Here is a 21,705-nt window from a genome sequence, read left to right as displayed (position 1 = left end):
TTGGTAAGTCAGGGACAGGGCGGGGGGTGGGGTGGGGACAAGGGAGCGCGTCACAAAATAGGGACTCTCAGAGTACACCTGACGATATGGTGGTAATCGGTTGTACACTTAATCTAAAACATACGGTATGGTAGGGTGGGAGGTGGGGCAGGGTGTGGTGGGAAGCTCTGCTCGCAGTGCCCCGGCTGCGGCGGGGCAGGATTTCCCTGGACGAGTCTCACTTCAGCCGCTTCACTATGGCCGGTCCTGGCCCCGGCGCGGCGCTTGAGTCCCCGCGGCAGCTTCTGGGTCGCGTGCGCTTCCTGGCCGAGGCGGCGCGGAGCCTCCGGGCCGGGCTGCCACTGCCCGCGGCGCTGGCTTTCGTGCCGCGAGAGGTGCTCTACAAGCTTTACAAGGACCCGGCGGGACCCTCGCGCGTGCTGCTGCCTGTGTGGGAGGCAGAGGGCCTGGGGCTGCGAGTGGGTGCCGCGGGCCCTGCCCCGGGCACAGGCTCCGGACCGCTGCGCGCCGCCCGTGACAGTATTGAGCTCCGGCGAGGCGCCTGTGTGCGCACCACCGGCGAGGAGCTGTGCAACGGCCACGGGCTCTGGGTGAAGTTGACCAAGGTGCGCCCCGGCTGGCAGGGACCCCACAAAAGACCCCTTGGATCTAGCCAAAGCCCTGGTTGTTCTGTCCCCTTATCCCATAGTGAGCTGACATTGCTTTCAGTGCTCTTTGCCCTGGGCTGGGCTATGCGAGCAATTGAGTTGATTTCTGTCCCCTGACGGCTGTCTCCATCTGGCGCGTCCCTGCAGGAGCAGCTGGCGGAACACCTGAGTGACTGTAGTCTGGACGAAGGCTGGCTTCTAGTGTGTCGCCCAGCTGAGGGCGGAGCCCGCCTTGTACCTATTGACACTCCGGACCACCTGCAGCGGCAGCAGCAGCTATTTGGCGTGGACTACCGGCCAGTGCTCAGGTCCTGCAACTAAGAGGACGCGATTTGGTGTCTGACAGATGCGTAGGGTTTGGAAACACAACCAAAATCAAAACCTTGGGTTGTGTGAGAGATTTGGGTGGAGATGGGGTAAGAACTGGCAGAGATGAGACCTGAAGGGAGAGATGAGGCTTCTAGAGACTTGGAGCTAGAACTCGAGTAGGCTCCAGATCCCGAACATGGTGTCCTGTTGCCCGTGCCTCCCTCCTCATTTACTCCACTCTGTGCCCACAGATGGGAACAGGTGGTGGACCTGACGTACTCACATCGCCTGGGGTCCAGGCCTCAGCCAGCAGAGGCATACACAGAAGCTGTACAAAGGCTACTGTGAGTTATCTGGAATGGGGTGGGAGAGGAGGGAGCAGGGCCTGAACCCAGCCTAATTAGAGGCTTGGGATTGTTTAGCTATGTACCGCCAACATGGACATACGAGTGCGACGAGGACCTGATCCACTTCTTGTATGACCACCTGGGCAAAGAGGATGAGAACCTGGGTAGTGTGAAGCAGTTTGTGGAGAGCATCGATGTCTCTTCCTACACGGTGGGTGCTGGGACTCCTGTGCCTAGAGACAGCCACATCCCTCAATGCTAGGTCCAGAGCTCCCATCACCAAACTAGGGCCAAACCAGTGTCCCCATAGGCCCTACTTAATCCCACTACCTTTGGAATCCCTTTAAGGAACCCTAGAAACCCTTCCTACCCCACCCCCACTCCAACTCTGCTGTTTCTGTTCCCTGACCCAAAACACAGGCCCACTCTAACTCCACCTCTCTGCCCCTACCTTAGGAGGAGTTCAATGTGTCCTGCCTGACAGATAGCAATGCGGATACCTACTGGGAGAGTGATGGGTCCCAGTGCCAACACTGGGTACGGCTTACCATGAAGAAAGGCACAATTGTCAAGTGAGTGGGCTCTGGGCAAGACAGGGTGGGCGAGCCATGTGCTATGGGTGCCTAGGGACTCACTCAGATCCATACTCTGAGCCCTCAGGAAGCTGCTACTCACAGTGGACACCACAGATGACAACTTCATGCCAAAGCGGGTAGTGGTCTATGGAGGTGAAGGGGACAACCTGAAGAAGCTGAGTGACGTGAACATTGACGAGTGAGCAAGCTGTCCTGGGTGGGAAGTGGGGCATGATCTTAGCAATGGGGCCAAGCTCAGCTTGAATGGAACCCCAGAAGTTCCTGAAGGCCTGAGGCAGCAAATACCTGAACTGCTTTATACCTGTCTCTAGGACCCTGATCGGGGATGTCTGTGTATTAGAGGACATGACCGTCCACCTTCCAATCATTGAGATCCGAATCGTTGAGTGTCGAGGTAGGGCTCGAGGCTATATGGCGTCCGAGGATGTGGATGAGGGCAGGCCGACAGTGTGGAGTTAGGATAAAGCTACAGGACCAGAGATAGTATACAGTGCTGGGTATACACCAACCATAAAGCCATAGAGGTAGTTGGGCTCATCTGGAGAAGGTACTGGGTTGGGATCCACAGGCGCTCCGGCAGCATAGAGGTGGCATGAATCTTGTGATGGAGTCTCTGAAGCCTCTGTGGCTAACAGTGACAAAATGGCCTTACTCTGACTCCATCTGTCCTCAGATGACGGGATCGATGTTCGTCTTCGAGGGGTAAAGATCAAGTCGTCTAGACAGCGAGAGCTAGGGCTGAATGCAGACCTGTTCCAGCCAGCCAGTCTGGTGCGGTATCCACGCCTAGAAGGCACAGACCCAGAAGTACTGTACCGCAGAGCTGTCCTTCTGCAGAGGTAGGTATGGTCCTGGCCCTGCAGGATTCCCTTCCCTCCCTAAGCCTTGGGAATCTGCAGAGAAGAGGCCCCAAAGTCTGGCAAAATGAGTCATTCTGCTTCAAGGGCCAGAGTACCTCCTGAGCCTTGCTTCTGCCCCTGTGGATTAGAGACTCGGGTCTTACATCTGTGCCTAACTCTTTATCTTACCCACTACCACAGATTCATCAAAATCCTGGACAGTGTCCTGCACCACCTAGTACCTGCATGGGACCACACACTGGGCACCTTCAGTGAGATTAAGGTGAGTCTGGGCTTGCAGTACTTATCAGGACATTGGGCTATTTGCCTAGTTTTCATTCTTTTTTTTCTTTTTTTTTTAGATTTACCTATTTATTTATGTATATGAGTACATGAGTACACTGTAGCTATCTTCAGACACAACAGAAGAGGGCATCAGATCCCGTCACAGATGGTTGTGAGCCACTATGTTGTTGCTGGAAATTGAACTCAGGACCTCTTTAAGAGCAGTCAGTGCTCTTAATCACTGAGCTGCCTCCCCAGCCCTTAGTTTTCATTCTTTAACAGAAAGTTCCTGGAACCCCTCTGGGGCTAGACCCTTACTGGTTCTGAAAAGCAAGAAGAAAGCCAGACACGAGTGACCAAAAGTTAGTGTTTGAGGGGCTAGTTTACAGACAGGCTGTGAAATATGCAATCGGAGGGGAGGAAAAATAACAGCTCAGGCGGGGCAGCTATACAAAAGGTACCCCTGCAGGTCTTAAGGCAGCTCCATGTGACTAAGGAAACCATACAGCTAGGAGTGGGTGTGACATGAGGCTAGAAATTGGCTGACAGGAGCGCAGTCTCTTCTCAAGAGACTTGTGTAGCAGGCTGTGAACTAGGGACTTTTCTCTGGTCAGTGGAAGTATTAAAAAGCTTATAAGAATATTAGATTTGTGTTGTTGTTTTAAATTTTTCCCCTTTGTGGTTAAAGAAGAAACTACAGGCAAGAACAGAACAGACTAGACTTGGACTGGAATGGTGGAGTTGGGGCTAGGCATAGAGGAAAGTCCCAGGGCCTACACATAAGCTGACTGCCCACTCATTCTGCCCTGGCCACCTTTCCTCACACCAGCAAGTGAAACAGTTCCTACTGTTGTCACGCCAGCGGCCCAGCCTGGTAGCACAGTGCCTGCGTGACTCAGAGAGCAGCAAGCCCAGCTTCATGCCGCGGCTGTACATCAACCGCCGCCTTGCCATGGAACACCGTGCCTGCCCTTCTCGGGACCCTGCCTGCAAGAATGCAGTCTTCACCCAGGTCTGGACTAGACTGAGGGAGGGTCAGTAAAGGGTTCAAGAGAGACTTGAGCAAGAATAGGGACAGCTCTTTAACACAGACTTCCCCCACTTATTTCTTCCTTCTCTTGCCCCCAGGTTTATGAAGGCCTCAAGCCTTCTGACAAGTATGAGAAGCCCTTGGACTATAGGTATGGCGTGAGGGTAATGGCTTGCACACACTGCCTGGTACCTCTCACTGTCACACTATGTAGTCTCTTCCCTGGCTGGTCTCTGGGCCCAGCCCTGGCATAGCAGAGATCCATCATCCCTATTCACAGGTGGCCCATGCGCTATGACCAGTGGTGGGAATGTAAATTCATTGCGGAAGGGATCATTGACCAAGGTGAGGCCTTGACATGGGTTCCAATTGTTGTCCTATTAGGATGTTAGAACCTTCTGGGACTCTGAGGTGCCCAGCTGAGAGCATTTGTCATTTCAGGTGGTGGTTTCCGTGACAGCCTGGCAGATATGTCAGAAGAGCTGTGCCCCAGCTCGGCTGACACCCCTGTGCCTCTGCCCTTCTTTGTGCGCACAGCAAACCAGGTGATTGTCTTCCCACCCACCACCAAATTTCTATTTTTGCAAACCTCTCGAGAACCTGATAGAGCTATAGGGGGCAGTGGAGGGAATTGCCTGAGGCAGCCTCTGCACAGAGGGAGAGGAGCAGAGAGGACCATACTTGGTACATTAGGCAGATGGTGGGGTGGGGACAGAAGACTTCTAGTAAAGTCTGTGGGGTACTCAAGGTGGGAAAATAGGGCCTACTCCATGCCTGCTAACAACTCTGTCTCTGGGGCAGGGCAATGGCACTGGTGAGGCCCGGGACATGTATGTGCCAAATCCCTCTTGCCGAGACTTTGCCAAGTATGAGTGGATTGGACAGTTGATGGGGGCTGCCCTTCGGGGTAAGGAGTTCTTGGTGAGTAACCCAATCATCACCCTGTCAGCTGAGCCCAGGTCCCTCAAAAGAAGGACCAGTAGACCTGGCCAGTTCAGTAAGAAGACAGCAGTGTTTGTCACACAGGTTCTAGCCCTGCCTGGGTTCGTGTGGAAGCAGCTCTCTGGTGAGGAGGTGAGCTGGAGCAAAGACTTCCCAGCTGTGGACTCTGTGCTGGTGAGTAGGGCCTGGACCCATGGCTCCCCAGCCCCCGTGGCTTCAGCTGATACCTTTGTTTTAGTAACTCCTAAAATCCTTACCTCCACCTCTCACTTCCTTCCTCGGCCTGGGTCCACCTATGCATTAACTCAAGATGGCACTGTTGAGCCTTGCACTCTGCAGATTCTTCCCCTTACCCCAGGACACTGCCCTCTCAGGCTCCAGGCTCAGAGCTGCACCCTGTCCACCTTTGCCTCTGCCATAGTCATCAGGGTCTTTATGTGGGTTTTGTGTTTGTTCTGGGTTTTGCCTTTTGTAAGAAAGCGTGTGTGTGTGTGTGTGTGTGTGTGTGTGTGTGTGTGTGAGAGAGAGAGAGAGGCAGAGAATGAGAAAGAGGGAGCAAGAGAATGTGTATGTGAGAGAGAGGGGCGGAGGTAGGTGCACGCACCATGGTGTACATGTAACAGTTCAAGGACAGCTTTTGGGAATTGATTGTCCCCGTGAGATCCAGGGCACTGAACTCAGGCCATCAGGGTTGGTGGCCAGTGTTTTTATGCACTGAACCATCTTGTCAGCCCTGTTTTTGCTTCTTGCAGTCTTACATAGTTGAGGTCTTACATAGTTGAGGCTATGTAGCTGAAGATAACCTTGAACTCATGATCTTCCTGCTCTACCTCCTAAGCACTGGGATTACAGGCACAGGCAACCATGCTTAGGGTCACTCTTAACTCTTCTTCCCCAGCATCCTGTCAGCCTCGCCCTGGAATTAGTGTGCATATCCCGTCTCACTGCTGTCCTTGTGGTTCAGGACATCTTTGTTCTGGTCCCACCATATATTGTAAAAGCTAGTGTCCCTGTCCCTGATTCTTACCCATCTCACGCTGCCGGGGTAGTTCATCTCAGTCCTCATTTAAATCACCCAGCGCCTCTGCCCTGGGCTCAGGGCAGCGTGAACCCCGAGAAGGCCTTTCGTGACTTCCGAGTCTCAGCCATTTGACCCACACTCAGGCCCTAGCAAAGCATTCTTGTTTTTTTTTTTTTTGGTTTTTCGAGACAGGGTTTCTCTGTGTAGCCCTGGCTGTCCTGGAACTCACTCTGTAGACCAGGCTGGCCTCGAACTCAGAAATCCACCTGCCTCTGCCTCCCAAGTGCTGGGATTAAAGGCGTGCGCCACCACCGCCCGGCCTAGCAAAGCATTCTTTATGCCTTTAGATTTTTCATCTTTGTCCAAGATGTTCTGCCTCCCAACTTTCTTTGTGGCCAAGCCAGTTTCTGGCTGTCGTTTGGGTGGAGCCAGGTGCCGTGTCCTGCAGGGTGCCCTCCCTAGGCTCCAGGGCTGGTGCTTCCCCAGCTCTTTCCTGGCCTCTGCACTCCCCATTACCAATGGGGAGAGACTGTCCCGGTGGAAAGCTGGTAGCCATCCCTGCCTCTCCAAACCTAGGTGAAGCTTCTGGAAGTGATGGAAGGAGCGGACAAGGAGACATTTGAGCTCAGGTTTGGAAAGGAGCTAACATTCACCACCGTCCTGAGTGATCAGCAGGTCGTGGAGCTGGTTCCTGGGGGCACGGGCATCGTGGTGGAATATGAGGACCGCTCTCGTTTCATCCAGCTGGTGCAGAAGGCACGGCTAGAGGAAAGCAAGGAGCAGGTAGGAAAATAGGAGCTGTGGGCCCTTCCCTTGACAGCCAGAGGCCACTGGTAGGTGACCAATATCCACCCTGATGCTGGCTTTCACGCTGCGCCCCTCATTCCTGTTGGTCAGCGAGTACAGAGATGCCCCAGTGAACCCTGAAAGTAATGTGCAGCTGTCCCAGGCAGGCTTTTTCCTCCTCCCAAGGTGGCAGCCATGCAGGCAGGTCTGCTGAAGGTGGTACCACAAGCTGTGCTGGACTTGCTGACCTGGCAAGAGTTGGAAAAGAAAGTGTGTGGGGACCCAGAGGTCACTGTGGATGCTCTGCGCAAACTCAGTGAGTTCTAGGTGATAGGGCAGTGAAGCCGAAGGGGCGGGACTTAAGAACTAGCAGTGTGAGACCGAAGAATGAACTCCTGTCTTGGCCCCTCCAGCTCGGTTTGAGGACTTCGAACCTTCTGACACACGTGTGCAGTACTTTTGGGAGGCTCTGAACAATTTCACCAATGGTCAGTAGAGGGCAGAGTACTGCTTGCATTGCCTTGGGATGTGGCTTGTGGATTGAAGAGGTGGGTAGGAATTTACAGAACCTCCTTTATCAGTGCAAGCCTTAATTTTCTTCTCCACCCAGAGGACCGGAGCCGTTTCCTACGCTTTGTCACTGGCCGCAGCCGCCTTCCAGCTCGGATCTACATCTACCCGGACAAACTGGGGTGGGTATGAGTACAGAGAAGGGCAGAAGGTGCCATACGCACACGCACGCATGCACGCACGCGTGCCTGTTGTTCCACAGCTTCCTAATCCTTTGCCCTTCCCAACTCCCAGCTATGAGACCACAGACGCTCTGCCTGAGTCTTCCACCTGCTCCAGCACACTCTTCCTCCCACACTATGCCAGGTGCGTCTTCCTAGGTGGGAGGGTGGCTGGCAGGGAAGTGCGCCCTGGGAGCAGCAGAGCTGGCTGACAGCCACCTTCCTCCCTCCTTAGTGCCAAGGTATGCGAAGAGAAGCTCCGATATGCTGCATACAACTGTGTGGCCATCGACACTGACATGAGCCCCTGGGAGGAGTAAGGCTGTGCCTAAGCCCGTCCTGCTGTCCTCATCCAGGCCAGCCCAGTTTGGGTCTCAACAGAGGTGATGGGTTCAGACACGTCAGCACAGTGGGCCCTGTGCCTGTGTATGGTCGCAGTGGGAGCCATGAGTTGACAGTGATGCTCCAGTCCCCACAGACCCACAAGCCCTACTATGCTGGAGCTTGCTTCCCCAGGTATTTAGCCTCTGTGAGAGGGAATCTTCCACAAGCCCAGCACAAGCTGCCAGGCCTGAGCTACTTGAAGGGGGCCATCTAGCTCCCCAACCCATGGACTATGTTTTGGTTTCCCCGTTTTCCCCCTTTTTTCTAGCTTCAGCCATGGCTCAAAATGTTTAAAAATTGATAGGATGGTACTTAGAGTAACGAGCCAAGGACAGAGTGAGGTCATCTTCCTTGGTCACGGGTCCCAAGAAAGAAGCCCCAGTTGAGGACCCATCCCCTGCACACTGGTCTTCTTCCTTCCATAGCAGAGCTGTGGGCTTTGTTCTTCCCGTGGCTTGACAGACACCCACTCAATACGCAGTCTTTACCAGCAGCCAAACTACTCTCTTCCAGATCCTATCCAGCCCAACTCCATATCTGCTCCTTCACCCCAAGGTCTCACCGTTGAGGATCCTTCTGTCCTCTAAAATTTCAGTAATACCTGTTCCTATACTGTAAAATAAGGCCTAGATGGTAAACCTGCTCTAAGGGCTGTGCACGCCCCTCCATTCCCCTCAAGGGCCTCCATGACACTCCTGTAGAACGTCTTACATTGGGGAAATGGAATAAATGAATAAATTCATTTCTTTAGAATGTGCTTTTGGGATCCCTACTAAACTCACAGTACTCCTAGAAAATGCCTTGTGTCTTAGGAGGAGCTCTGAGGCTTCCGCCCTACTGGTAGCAGGGCCTATGTGCCTGATGGGAGGGGTGGGCTTCACAGTGACACACAGTGGTACATCTGGAGCATAGGCTGGGAATGAGAGTTCAGAAAGGGGGACAGAAGGCTGGCTTTTTTGAGGTGACTGTGGTGATTCAGAGCCAGGAAGCCCACTTCCAGAAGCAGGTGAGCAGAAGAACGGCACATGGAGGGTGAAGCTGGAATACCTGAGGAGCAGCCGGATCCTGAGACACTTGGGATTACCCGTCTGCCCCAGGTGCCACAGAACTAAGGTCCAGAGACTCCAGCCCTGTCTTACCCCAAGTGCTTTCATCCTCAAGCACAATGCACTGGACAGTCAGCTTTGTGTCCTGGTACAGGGTAAACAGTTGCCCATTGAAGCAGACTGCACCCTAAAAATCTTTCCTAATGTGTCTTCAGCTCTCGCTGCCATTGAGAAAGCCTCTTCACATGGCTATGTGCATGCCCAGACTTATCTCTCCCAAACTCTGAATCTCACACCCACTGAGCCTCCTGGGGAGTATAGTTTGTCTCTATGCCCAGACATAAGCCCTTTTTTTGTTTGTTTGTTTTTTCGAGACAGGGTTTCTCTGTGTCTCTGTGTAGCCCTGCCTGTCCTGGAACTCACTCTGTAGACCAGGCTGGCCTCGAACTCAGAAATCCGCCTGCCTCTGCCTACCAAGTGCTGGGATTAAAGGCATGCGCCACCACCGCCCGGCCAACACGTGCCCTTAATATCTCTTTTCCACCATATTTTGCAGCCTGCTTTGCATTACTTACTCATTTAGAAATGAAGCGTGGAGTACAGATGTCAGGCACCGGCTGTAAAGCACCAAGGCTAAGTCAGTGTTGGCTCCAGAGCACACACTCCCCACAGAGACTTGCTACATCTTTCTCATTAAGTGTAGAGTAAGTGTCTTCTTGGTGACGAATTGTCATACTTCTAAATGTGGATCCACTGAAATATTTTATTCTCTTTTTATTAAAATTTTATTTTTAAGCCAGGCAGTGGTGGCGCACACCTTTAATCCCAGCACTTGGGAGGCAGAGGCAGGCAGATTTCTGAGCTCAAGGCCAGCCTGGTCTACAGAGTGAGTTCCAGGACAGCCAGGGCTACACAGAAAAACCCTGTCTCGAAAAACCAAAAAAAAAAATAAATAAATAAATTTATTTTTAAAATTATGTGTATATATGGATGTCTATGGGGTGGGAGTGTGCTTGACTGTAAGCACCCAAGGAGGCTAGAAGAGGGCATTGGATCCCCTGGAGCTGAAATTACAGGCATTTGTGAGCCACTTGTAGGCTCTAGGAATTAAACCCAGATCCTCCAGAAGAGCTATAACTGCTCTTAACTGCTGAGCCATTTATTTCATTCTTTAATAAGCCCGGAAACATTTTACTCTTTATATGTTCCGTCAAATGAAACATCTCTGAGACACTTCCAATCCTTGCTTTGGTTTTGTTTCTGAGACATGGTCTTCCTTGTAATCTTGGCTGTCCTGGTCTAAAACGCCTTATGTAGCCCAGGCTAGCCAGAAACTTGCAGCAGTACTGTATCTGCCACCAAAATGCAAAGGAACCCTTTAATGTAAGGGTTTTCTGCCATTTGCCTGTTCTGGGGCAACCTTCAGGTTGCAGTTGCTTTCCTCATTAATGGAGGTAAGATCTCCCTCAGAATGTGTCTGTGGCTACAGATGTGTGGTCTGTGGCATGGAGTCAGCACTCCCGTGATCAGATGTTTTCTCAAACCTGAGTGTGTTCAACTTTAACTTCGTTTCTCATGTCGCTGTTTTTCTCTGCTGCCCTTTCGCTGTCTTGGCCAGTTTGTTCTCTCCCTTACCTTGTGTGCACTACACACTAGCACTGAGCCACACCCCCAAAACACCCTCTCTTCTAATTATCTGATTCCATGTTGGTTTATTCCTTGGAGACAAGAAAGCTTATCATGGGAGACAAAGTTTTTCTGTGTAGCCCTGGCTGTCCTGAAACTCATTCTGTAGACCAGACTAGTCTCAAACTCAGAGATCCTCCTGTCTCTGCCTCCATAGTGCTAGAATTAAAGGTATGTGCCACCACTGTAGGGTTCAGATGCTGGAACAAAACTCTTCTATATATATAATCCAGACATTTTGGGTTCTTCTCTCTTCTCCCTTTCTTCTTTCTCTCACTCCTCCCTCCCCTCTGTCTCCTTCCCCAAGATGACTTCCCTGGCCTCCTTCCTTAGGGCCAGTAAACTTGCCCACCCAAGTGCGGCTTCTCAATAAACCTGCCTTTATATTCATCTTGAATTGGCTCATTTTCGCTGGTGGAGAAATAACTTATCCTCCACCATCCAACATTTAAACTTCTTTATAATTTAGGCTGCTAGGCCTGATAGAATGTCAGTTCTACAGAGGCTGGATCCTTACTTTGTTCAGATAGATCCCAAGAGCCTAAAGGTGTCCTAGGGAAAGAGACTGAAGTGGGAATAAGTCCAAGCAGGCATCAGCTATAGGCACTGATGGAATAATTGATGAATCAGCAAAAAAATGACCTCAAAATCATATTTTCCAATTTTAAAAAAGGGGAAAAATCAACATCTGAAACATTGTTTATGATAAAAGTGGGAAACCACCAAAATTAATCAAATTACTTCTTTAAAATCTGACCCATCAGCTTAGAATACCAATACCCACCCTGACTTTCAAAGCCAATGGTGGGAACTCTTTGTGCTTGAGGAAGTCCTAGTTAGTGAGGCTATGCCAAGCATTTTATAGTAAGTAACACAGCAATTGCTGCTCTCTGATTCCATCCCCCCACCCCCACCCCCGGGCAATCACCAGGCTGATGTGCAAAAGCTAAGTTGGAATGCTGTAGTTCCTGCAGTACGTGGCCAAAGCTGTTTTTCTTATTTCTTCCTTTCACTCAGTGCTCCAAAAATAACAATTCCTCACCGCACTGACAAGCCCACAGCCAAATGGAATATTATGAGGTAGCCAGCAAATTCCCAGTGAGAGCTCTCTAACAGTCTGTGGGAAGAATATTGGTGAGCCAAGGTCCAACTTTTGAAAAGTTTCTTTTGTGTCTCACACTGCAGAGGATGGCCTCCTGAGCCTACTCCATCCCACACGGATGTAGTATGTGTGTGAGTACAGGACACACACATACAAACATGTTGGGGTAACCTATCCCCACACATATCCTATCAACTGGCTATGCAGGAGTGTCTCTGTATTCTCAATTGGTCATTGCTGTGCAGACAGCACCAGATATTTGTTGTTTCCTCACCTGCCCCCAAAAGATGGTTCTCTGAGATCATCATGTTAAAAAGCAAACTGCCTACCTGCGGAGCTCACAGTAGCCCTCAGTCTGGCCAAAGGGCAACATAAGAGATGGACAAATGTAGTCCTGCTGCGGATTGGTTCACAGTGAATATGTTGTGATGCCACTCCTGCTATGCTAATAACTTTTTTTGTATGCTGGCTGCTGATGCTGGATGGGGGTAGAGGGATTTAGCAGAACAGGAGCAGTGCAGGGAGGTAGAGCAGAGAGAGCCACAGCCATGTGGAGAGACACAGTGGCAAGGGGGTGGGCTTGAGTCTCGATGGGTAGCTGAGCCTCCTTATCTTCATTATTAAACCCCAAGTGGGACCCACAAGAGGCCCACCGTGCGCGCATGCACGCACACACACACACACCCCACACTCCTTGGGAAAGAAATGAGATGTAATCACTTATGAACAGAAAAGCATAAGGAACTACTCTTTTTTGATTGGTTGGTTTTTTTGGTTTTTCGAGTCAGGGTTTCTCTGTGTAGCCCTGGCTGTCCTGAAACTCACTCTGTAGACCAGGCTGGCCTCGAACTCAGAAATCCGCCTGCCTCTGCCTCCCAAGTCCTGGCATTAAAGGTATGCACCACCACTGCCTGGCTGGTTGGTTTTTGAAGACAGGGTTTCTCTGTGCAGCCCTGACTGTCCTAGAACTCACTTTGTTGACCAGGCTGGCTTTGAATTCACAGAGATCCATCTGTCTCTGCCTCCCAAGTGCTGGAATTAAAGAAGTGTGCTACTACACCTGGCAGAACAACTCATTTTTAATTTGTATGTACAAATACAAATACAAATCCTGTATACACGATATATACTAATATGCATGAAGCTATTCACATGAGAATAACAATAACTGACTGAGAAGGAAACTTGAGAAGAGGTATCAGTGGCCTGGGCTTTTGGTCTAGTTTTCCTATCACCAAATAGGATGTTGAAGGAAAATTCCAACTAATTAAACACTTCATTTAGCACATCCTGGGTCCTGGGAAGAATGGAACAGATAAAATATAGCCTTTATCCAGTGTGATAAAGAGACATGAAGAGGTCTGGAGAGATGGCTCAGCAGTTAAGAGCACTAGCTGCTTTTCCAGTGGACTTGGGTTCAATTCCCAGCACCCATAAGATGGCTTACAATCATTTGTAACTCCAGTTCCAGGAGACCCAATGCTCTGTTCTGGCCTCTGTGGATTCCAAGCCTACATGTAGGCAAAACACTCATACACATAGAACTAAGTTTTTATTGATATGGGGGGTTTTGTTTTGTTTTGTTTTTGAGATAATTTCTCCATGTAGCCCTGGCTGTCCTGGAAACTCTCATGTATTATGTCCTGATTACAGTCCCTCTTCTCCTCCTAGTGCCTCTCCTCTCCTTCCCCTCTCCCCTCCATCCACTCCTCCTCCTTTTCCCTTCAAAAAAAAAAAAAAAGCCAATGTCCCAGGGGACACAGCATAAGTTACAACTAGGCACAGACCCTCTTATTAAGTCTAGACAAGGCAACCCAGTAGGAATAAAAGGCTCTAAGAGTCAGACACTCCACTCTGTTAGGAGTCCCACAGAACACCAAGCTATACAACCATAACACATATGCAGAGGACAGCTCAGACCCATGCAGGGTCTGTGATTGTCACTTCAGTGCTGGAGCCCCTATGAGCACTGCTCAGTTGATTCTGTGGGCCGTGCTGTGTTCCTGTGGCGCCCTTGAGCCCTCTAGCTCAAGCCCTCTACCATTCTTCCTCTCCCTCTTCCATGGGGTTCCCCCAAATTAAAAATTTTTAAATGAATGTTTTAAATGTTACTTTCATTAAACCTTGGACCTGAGTACATGCCTCTTTAATGTTTCCTGTGGTGAAATTGGATGTGTGTGTGTGACTTCTGTGCATACCAAAGAAACAGGACACTTAGCTCCAAGAAAAGCACTCTCATGATTGAGCTGCAGCTGAAATGAGTATCTTTCCCCTACGGAATATTCTATTTAGTTGACATGAAAATGTGACTAACAATTTACAAAAATAAAGCCAGTCACTTCCATAAAAAGCCACCAATATTTATTGTCAATGATAATTGAGCTTTCAAGAGGAAGAATTTCAAAAAGCTTGCATCTCTCTGAAGTGGGAACTTCTAGTTTCTTTGGAAAGTCAGTTATGTCAAAGGATGTTTTCCTGAAGCAGACACAGGTGAAAGGATGTTTTGCCAAAGCAAACACGTGAAAGGATGCATGATGTTAAGAAGGATCCAACAGACTGTAGACAATACTGGTGATATTGGTATGTCTTACCATTCTTTAATGGTCATTGTTTGTAGTGACTTCATAGAAAGAAATGCACCAAAAAACTTCTGGTGGTGTTCTAGGGGCTTCTTGCCTCTTCTAAGGACTCGGGCTGATTGGCAGAGTGATGTCAGCTGATACTGACTCACATGGAGTCTTGCTAAGACAGACCGATGTGGTGTTTTGCTGAGGCAAGGCTGGTGGAAGGTCAAGTGATGTTGGAGGGAGTATAACTAGATCTCAACAGACAGTGGTGGGGTTTGTTTGCATAGCTAGCTTTCCAACGCTTCTTGGTCTCTCATCTTCCTTCATCTTCATTTTCACTGATCTTCACTTCAATGAGAGAAGCATGGTAGAGAACTTCTCTTGGTATCCCTACTGGTCCTGGTGGCTCCTGCTGATTCATGCTGATTCGGCTGAGGCCTGGCGTTCCTGTTGCAGTATATTCATGAAGTGTTTGCAAGTGGATTGAGCTGCTGTTGCTGATTCCTGTGAACTAAACTGCTGATTTCCTGACAATGCAGACTGGATTTGCTACCACTTATGTCAAGGAAGTATCCCTACAGTTATCTGAAGAGGTTAAATTCTCTCATGGTTTTCAATATGTCTTTATGAGGTCATACTTTCATTACATCATTCATCCAAAACCATACGTCATGGGCAGCAAAGATGGCTTAGCGGTTAAGAGCACTTGTTGCTCTTGCTGAGGACCAGGGTTTGGATTCCACTTAGCAGTTCACAATTGTCTGCAACTCCAGTGAGAAGGGACCTGATACCCTCTTCTGACCTCTACAGGCACCAGAGATTCAGGCAATGCACATGTATACATTCAAGCAAAAACACACACACGCATACACACACACACACAATGACAAATATGCTCATACACACACACAAAAAAAATCCAAAAATTTTGAATATTAAATTGTTTAAAAATACCATACACTACACTTGAAAGGAAAATACAGTTGTTTTCTGGGAGCTAAAGATTAGAGAGAGCCGGGCGGTGGTGGCACACGCCTTTAATCCCAGCGCCATTTAGTTTTCTTCCTTCCTTCTTTCCTTTCTTTATTTTAATTTTTAATTTTTTTTCTCGCTGCATGTATATCTGTGTGAGAATGTCTGATCTCTTGGAACTGGAGTTACAGAGAGGAGAAGAATTATCTTAGGTCTAAGGCAAACCCTATGTGACCTCCGTGTAGTGCTGAGAATTCACCCTCATCTTCTAGAAGAGCAGCCAGGGCTCTTAACCGCTGAGCCATCTCTCCAGCCCCTTTCCAATTTTCTTATTTTGAATTACTTTAGTATTTATCAGTTAGAAGACAGTCTGGTTTCTGCATTGAAAGTAAAGGCATATGTTCATGAATACCTTTAACCCTGCACTCGGTAGACAGACGCAGACAGAGCTCTGCGACACCAGCTTGGTCTATACAGAACGTTTCAGGCCAGCCAGGGCTGTACAGTGAGACCCTGTCCCAAATTAATAATTTGTGTGGTGGCATACACCCTTAATCCCAGCCTGGTCTACAGAGTGAGTTCCAGGACAGCCAGGACTACACAGACAAGCCTTATCTCCAATCATAACAACAACAACCAAAGACAAATTAAAATATAAAGGAATTTCACTTTGACATTTATCGGAACACCTAATATATGGCAAGCAATGCCTTAGATGCTGGGAATAAGAATACTCAGTGGGGCCGGGCAGTGGTGGTGGACGCCTTTAATCCCAGCACTTGGGAGGCAGAGGCAGGTGGATCTCTGAGTTTGAGGCCAGCCTGGTCTACAGAGTGAGTTCCAGAACAGCTAAGGCAACATAAAAAATTAAAAATAATAAACACTTTGAAACACAATCAACCAAACAAAAAAAGAGTTCAGCCGAGATTTTGCTTAAAAAACAACAACAAAACAAACCAACAAACCAAAAACCTGATGTTCACATCTGCACAGAGCATCAGTGTGGCTCCTTCACGTCAGGATGCTGGTAATGAGTTGTCATTCATTTAACCTCAATTATAGCACAGCATGTTGGTGAAGGGAGCGCTGCAGTGTTGATTTGACCACAGGAGGTCTAAAACCTAACTATTCATTCCTTTCTCTGGAGGTTCTGTCTTAGCTCAGGCAGGGAACTCTAGGGAAATACAACACTTTAAAAAAAATCATTTGTAGAGGTCAGAGAATAGCTTGAGGGAGTCAATACTCTCCACTGTGTGGATTCCAGGGATCAAATGCAGGTCACCAGGCTCGGCAGCAAGCACCTTGACCCACTAGGCCATCTTGCTGGAGCCCACAACATGCTTTAGTTAGTTAGTTAGTTAGTTAGTTAGTTAGTTAGTTAGTTTCGTTTTTGGCTTGCTAGAGAATCAAACGCAGGACCTTGAACTTCTAGGCAAGCAGATTCTGTCACTGAGCTACGGTGGCTTTGATAAGAAGTGGCTTTGTGGGTGTTGATCTGGTAAGAGAGGATCTCGCTATACGTCTTGGGTCTTGGCTAGCCTTGAACTCAGTATGAGGCTGAGGCTAGCCCTCCTTCCTCCCCTCCAGTGCTCAGATTATACAGGCACATCACCCATTTCATTTATTATTTTTGAATTACATTTACTTATTTATTTATTGTTATTATGCTTTGCAGTGGTCATCTTGTAGGTTCACACCACCCATAGCAAGTGTTCATGTTTAAACTAGTGGATTTTTAGGGAACTACAGAACTAGAGGGATTTCTCTTCTTGTGGGAGTAAAGTAGTTGAAAGACTACTTTAGTTTATATTTGCTTTAAATTATTCCTTTAGGGAAATGATTCTCAAACTTTTTGGTCTTTGGACTCTTTACGCTTAAAAATGATAGAGTTCTATTATCATTTTTACAAAAGTTCTATCATTTTTCACATTTATCACAAAGAGCTTCAACTTATGTGGTTTACGTCTAACACATCAAATGTCTGAAGTGAGGGATTTAAAAACTATTAGTTCATCTTAAAGGAAAAATAATAAAACTTTATGAAGTAACTTATTTTCAGCACTAAGTAACAAAGTCAGAGCCTTGCCTATGCTAAGCAAAGACCATGGCTGAGCATATGAGTTCTTGGTCTTCTGAGACAAGGTCTCACCATGTAGCTCAGGCTGGCTTCAAACTTGATTTCCTCCTGCCTTCACCACTGCAGTGCTGAGATTATAGCTGTGAGACACTACATATGGCTGACAATATAAATATGTTGGAGGCTGGAGAGAGATGGCTCAGTGGTTAAGAGCACTGGCTGCTCCTCCAGAGGTCCTGAGTTCAATTCCCAGCAACCACATGGTGGCTCACAACCATCTGTAATGGGATCTGATGCCCTCTTTTGGCCAACGCCAAAGCTCAAATGAAGGCCCAGGCCCAGGCAGGCTCAGGCTGTGAAATTCCAGTTTGGACTCACGTTCCCTCAAAGTTGTTGCAGCTGTGGCCTCCCCACTCCTACTTTTGAGACAGGTCTCCTTATTTCGCCCAGGATCTGCAATCCTTCTCCCTCAGCCTTCAAGTGCCGTGATCACAGACACACAATACCATGCACAACCATACTAACAGCCTTTATGTGTCATATGAAGACAGGACTGTAGACCCTGGGCTGCAGACACCATGGGGCTTGTTTCCTCCTCTGCCGTTTGAGTTAAGAAGCTATAAAAAAGAGTGGTTTTGTTTCTGTTTTCTTACCTTATGCTCATTATATACATTTACAGAAAAACTCATGCTCCTCCCTCTAGCCTACACGCCTGCAGGTTCTGAATTCTCATCCACCTGACTTCTCTCAGGTGCGGTTCGCTCATCCCCTTCTCTGCCTAGTTTATTTCTGCTTCAGTGGCCTTGTTGCCATTTATTGAACTCAGGCAGGGGTTGTCTCTCTCCCTTGGGATTTGTTTGTTTGCTTTTTTGCTCTTTGTTTTTCGAGACAGGGTTTCCCTCTGTATAATCTTGGGTGTTGTTTGTTTTTCAAGACAGTTTCTCTGTGTAGCCCTGGCTGTTCTGGAACTCATGCTGTAGAGCAGGCCTCGAACTCACAAAGATTGGCCTGCCTCTGCCTCCCAAGTGCTGAGATTAAAGACATGTGGCACCACCGGCAGGATCTTTGCACTTGCTGTCTAGTCAGCTTGGAAGGCTCTTTCCCAAGGCTCAACCTGCCTCACTGTCTTCAAACCACTAAGTGCCATCAGAGATGAATTTGTTTGAATGGCTAAAGTTTGCTGACACGAAGGCCACATCAGGCATCTTGCATATTGGGAGCTTAGCCACCGGCTGACCTGTAAAGGAATCTGATAGGTGTTTTTTTTTTTTTTTTCTTAAACTCCTGAATCTTCCAGGAGCATTGGTGCAAGCCTTTAATCCCTGCTCTCCTGAGGCAGAGGCAGGGGGACTCTCAGCAGGTGGATCCCTGTGAATTCGAGGCCAGCCTGGTCAACAGAGTCAATTCCAGGACAGCCAGGGCTACACAGAGATACCCTGTCTTGAAAAGTAAAAAAAAAACAAAAAACAAAAAACAAAACAAAAAGTACTGACAACCAAAATTTGCTGCCTTGAGACTGGGATTTAGAATCGCAACTTCTATACGGAAGAGATTGAAGGGGACACTCAGCGAGCACTGGCCAGCAATACAGAAACTCCATACTACAGCTCGTGGGCCGCTTGGTCTCCAAGTCGCAGTGCACCGCCAAGAGCAGGAGCTTCTTTGTCCTCTGCCATCTATTACTCGGCACTCGTTCCTTCTTCCTGAGTCGGCGCGTCATATCGAACTGCTCGGCTGCCGCGCGCCTGCGCCATTGGCTTGTCAGCAAGAGGTGGCGTGGGGAGCGCTGGGAGCGGCTGCGGCGTGCCGGGAGCTGAGGTAAAGCCGGGGATAGTGCGGTGCCAGGCGGTGCACGAGCTGGCTGAGCAGGGTGAGCGGCGCGCGGGTGCTAGAGAGCCCGGTTCTTGCTCGCTGAGCAGGGCCCGAGTGGGCAGACAGGGTACTGCGCTCCTGAAATCGCCAGAGCGAGTCCCTGCCGGCCCCGGCCGTAGAGCCATGTGTCCCAACTGGGAGACTGGAGAGTCCAAGCCAACCAACCACCGTTTGCAACAGATGGAAAACCTGGGTTTCGGGGAGGGACAGTTCTGCCCGAAGTCACACCAAGTGAGCACTGGACTCCCCTGGTGCCTTGCTGACATGATTTCCACATTATTTAGTCATCTCACATTTATTTGGTCTCAAGGCAGGGACTAAATGGGATACAGTAAGGCCCTTGCCTTTAGGCAGCGCTCAAAGGTTTGGCAAACCAATTACAGTGCAGTGGCCGGTCTTACCATTTAGAACTGGAGACAGCAGCTGTGAGGAAGGGATGACGGAGACTCTGTAAACTCCTCCTGTAAAACTTGGAAGCTGATGAGACTTATCGTCTTGGTATCGGGAGTCACGATAGTAAAGTTGAAACTTTTAAGTCAGCTTAGCCTTATGATTGGTTAGGTTCATAAGTATTCTTGGGGTTTTTTTTGTTTTGTTTTGTTTTGTTTGTTTTTTGTTTTTGGTTTTTCGAGACAGGGTTTCTCTGTGTAGCCCTGGCTGTCCTGGAACTCACTCTGTTGACTAGGCTGGCCTCGAACTCAGAAATCCGCCTGTCTCTGTCTCCCAAGTGCTGGGATTAAAGGCGTGCGCCACCAACGCCCGGCTAGTATTCTTGTTTCTTAGGTTGCATCTTTTTTTTCCCTTAACCCAGAGATTGAGAACAGGAACTTTAGGTTCTAGCCACCTGGGTTCTAAATGCCCTTTTGTACACATTTGAGCTTAACACTAATGTGGGCCTGCTGTGAGGTTCACAGATGCTCATTCCACAGATAGTATTTGGCAAATGACTGGGAGTATCCTGACAACACACAGTCCCCAACTTCAAGGAACTCACTCTTCATAGGCATTTAAATGAATACCTGCAGTGAAGCCTATAAAGGCTGATGCAATCTGTACAAAGTAGAAGCAACTAGTGAAAGAAGGAAGTCCCATCATTGGTATGCAAAAGAATTGTAGCTTCATGCTATGGAAGATGATTTTTTTTAATTCTTTTTTTTCAAGATTTTTTTATTTAGTCACCATTGCTCTCTTCAGATATAACAGAAGAAGACATCAGACCCCATTGCAGATGGTTGTGAGTCACCATGTGGTTGCTGGGAATTGAACTCAGGACCTCTGGAAGAGCAGTCAGTGCTCTTAACCATTGAGCCATCTCTCCAACCCATGCAAGATCATTTTTGAGCTAAGTCTTTTTTAAGAGTTTTGCTAGTTGGTTAGTTGTCCCAGGAGAAAACCAGTGTAAAGCAGGAGTAGCTAGCAGTAGACCTGCAGTTCCAGTTTATCAAGGTGGTAAGACGGAATCACTTGAGCCCAGGAGGTTAATGCACACTTTATAATCAGGTATTGGTGCTAGATTCACAAGCAATCAATATGGTGACTTCTAGAGGAGTCTGGTACCACCAGGTTTCACGTACTGATCTGTAGTGGAGTAACATATAGGAAAGGCCATCACACTACCTATGACAGCATAGTAATACCAATCCACTTTAAAAGGAGCTATAGGGGGCTAGAGAGATGCCTCAGTGATTAAAAGTAGTGTATGTTCTTCCAAAGGACCCAGGTTCAATTCTCAGAACCTATATGGTGGCTCACAACCATCTATAACTCCACTTACAGGGGATCTGACTTCATATATGCATTCAAAACATTATATATATATATATATATATGTTTCTCTGTGTAGTTCTGGCTGTCCTGGAACTCACTCTGTAGACCAGGCTGGCCTCAAACTCAGAAATCCACCTGCCTCTGCCTCCCAAGTGCTGGGATTAAAGATGTGCGCCACCACCGCCCATCATATATATAATTTATTTACAAAAGATATATAGACCCAGAGCTATTTAACAGTATAGTTCAGATGGTATAGTAGGTTTTCCATGATCTAGCATCTGTCTAATAATATAGAGTGTTTGTGATGGGATGGACATTACTTTGTATGTTTTATATAGAATTACTTTTTTATTCCTGTGTAGGGGATCTAACCTAAGGCCTCATACATACTAGACAAGTGACCCCTCATTTAATCCCAACGGCTTAGTGAATGTGTGGGTGTGTATATTCCTAAATGCATAACTACAGCCTGCTTTGTCAGTATAATGTTGATTGCATGTGTATTTTCAGGGCTGGTCATTTGGATAACTAACTGATGTCCACTTGCTTTCAGTGTTTCTTAGCTGCCTGTAGTTTTTTGCTTAGGTTTGAGGCCTTATAAACTTTCCGTCTCAGACGTTAACATGTCTATTGGTGCTATCCTTGTTCAGGTGTTGTTTACGAAGCCATGTTAGTGACACTTCATGATTGTATAGT

At 48.3% G+C, this 21,705-nt stretch overlaps 2 protein-coding genes across 4 annotated transcripts in view; both read left to right on the top strand.

Annotated features, from left to right (window-relative positions):
- Positions 1 to 173: 173 nt before the first annotated feature.
- On the top strand, positions 174 to 8,674 carry Hectd3 (HECT domain E3 ubiquitin protein ligase 3). Its single transcript, XM_028787722.1, has 21 exons — positions 174 to 605; positions 795 to 955; positions 1,208 to 1,300; positions 1,379 to 1,514; positions 1,760 to 1,875; positions 1,964 to 2,077; positions 2,211 to 2,293; positions 2,573 to 2,738; positions 2,940 to 3,021; positions 3,853 to 4,035; positions 4,152 to 4,204; positions 4,334 to 4,398; positions 4,495 to 4,598; positions 4,855 to 4,974; positions 5,080 to 5,169; positions 6,593 to 6,799; positions 6,989 to 7,118; positions 7,216 to 7,290; positions 7,413 to 7,494; positions 7,607 to 7,678; positions 7,769 to 8,674. Exons 1-21 carry the CDS (start codon positions 237 to 239, stop codon positions 7,851 to 7,853), a joined length of 2,586 nt encoding a protein of 861 aa, XP_028643555.1. The 5' UTR covers positions 174 to 236; the 3' UTR covers positions 7,854 to 8,674.
- Positions 8,675 to 19,110: 10,436 nt separating this feature from the next.
- Eif2b3 (eukaryotic translation initiation factor 2B subunit gamma) overlaps positions 19,111 to 21,705 on the top strand; it is a 65,082-nt gene continuing 62,487 nt past the window's right edge. Inside the window, exon 1 of one of the 3 annotated variants that reach the window (XM_028785994.1) lies at positions 19,111 to 19,185. The gene's annotated coding sequence lies outside the window, so the exon portion shown is untranslated. Of the gene's footprint in view, positions 19,238 to 21,705 lie in introns of all 3 variants that reach the window. The other 2 variants (XM_028785988.1, XM_028785990.1) reach the window with 2 other exon arrangements.

This window comes from Grammomys surdaster, unplaced genomic scaffold (genome assembly GCF_004785775.1).
Source record: "Grammomys surdaster isolate TR1022 unplaced genomic scaffold, NIH_TR_1.0 100, whole genome shotgun sequence".
In the NCBI taxonomy this organism is placed as follows: Eukaryota; Metazoa; Chordata; class Mammalia; order Rodentia; family Muridae; genus Grammomys; species Grammomys surdaster.
Note: the sequence above shows the minus strand (reverse complement) of the source record. Positions and strands in the feature narration are given on the sequence as shown.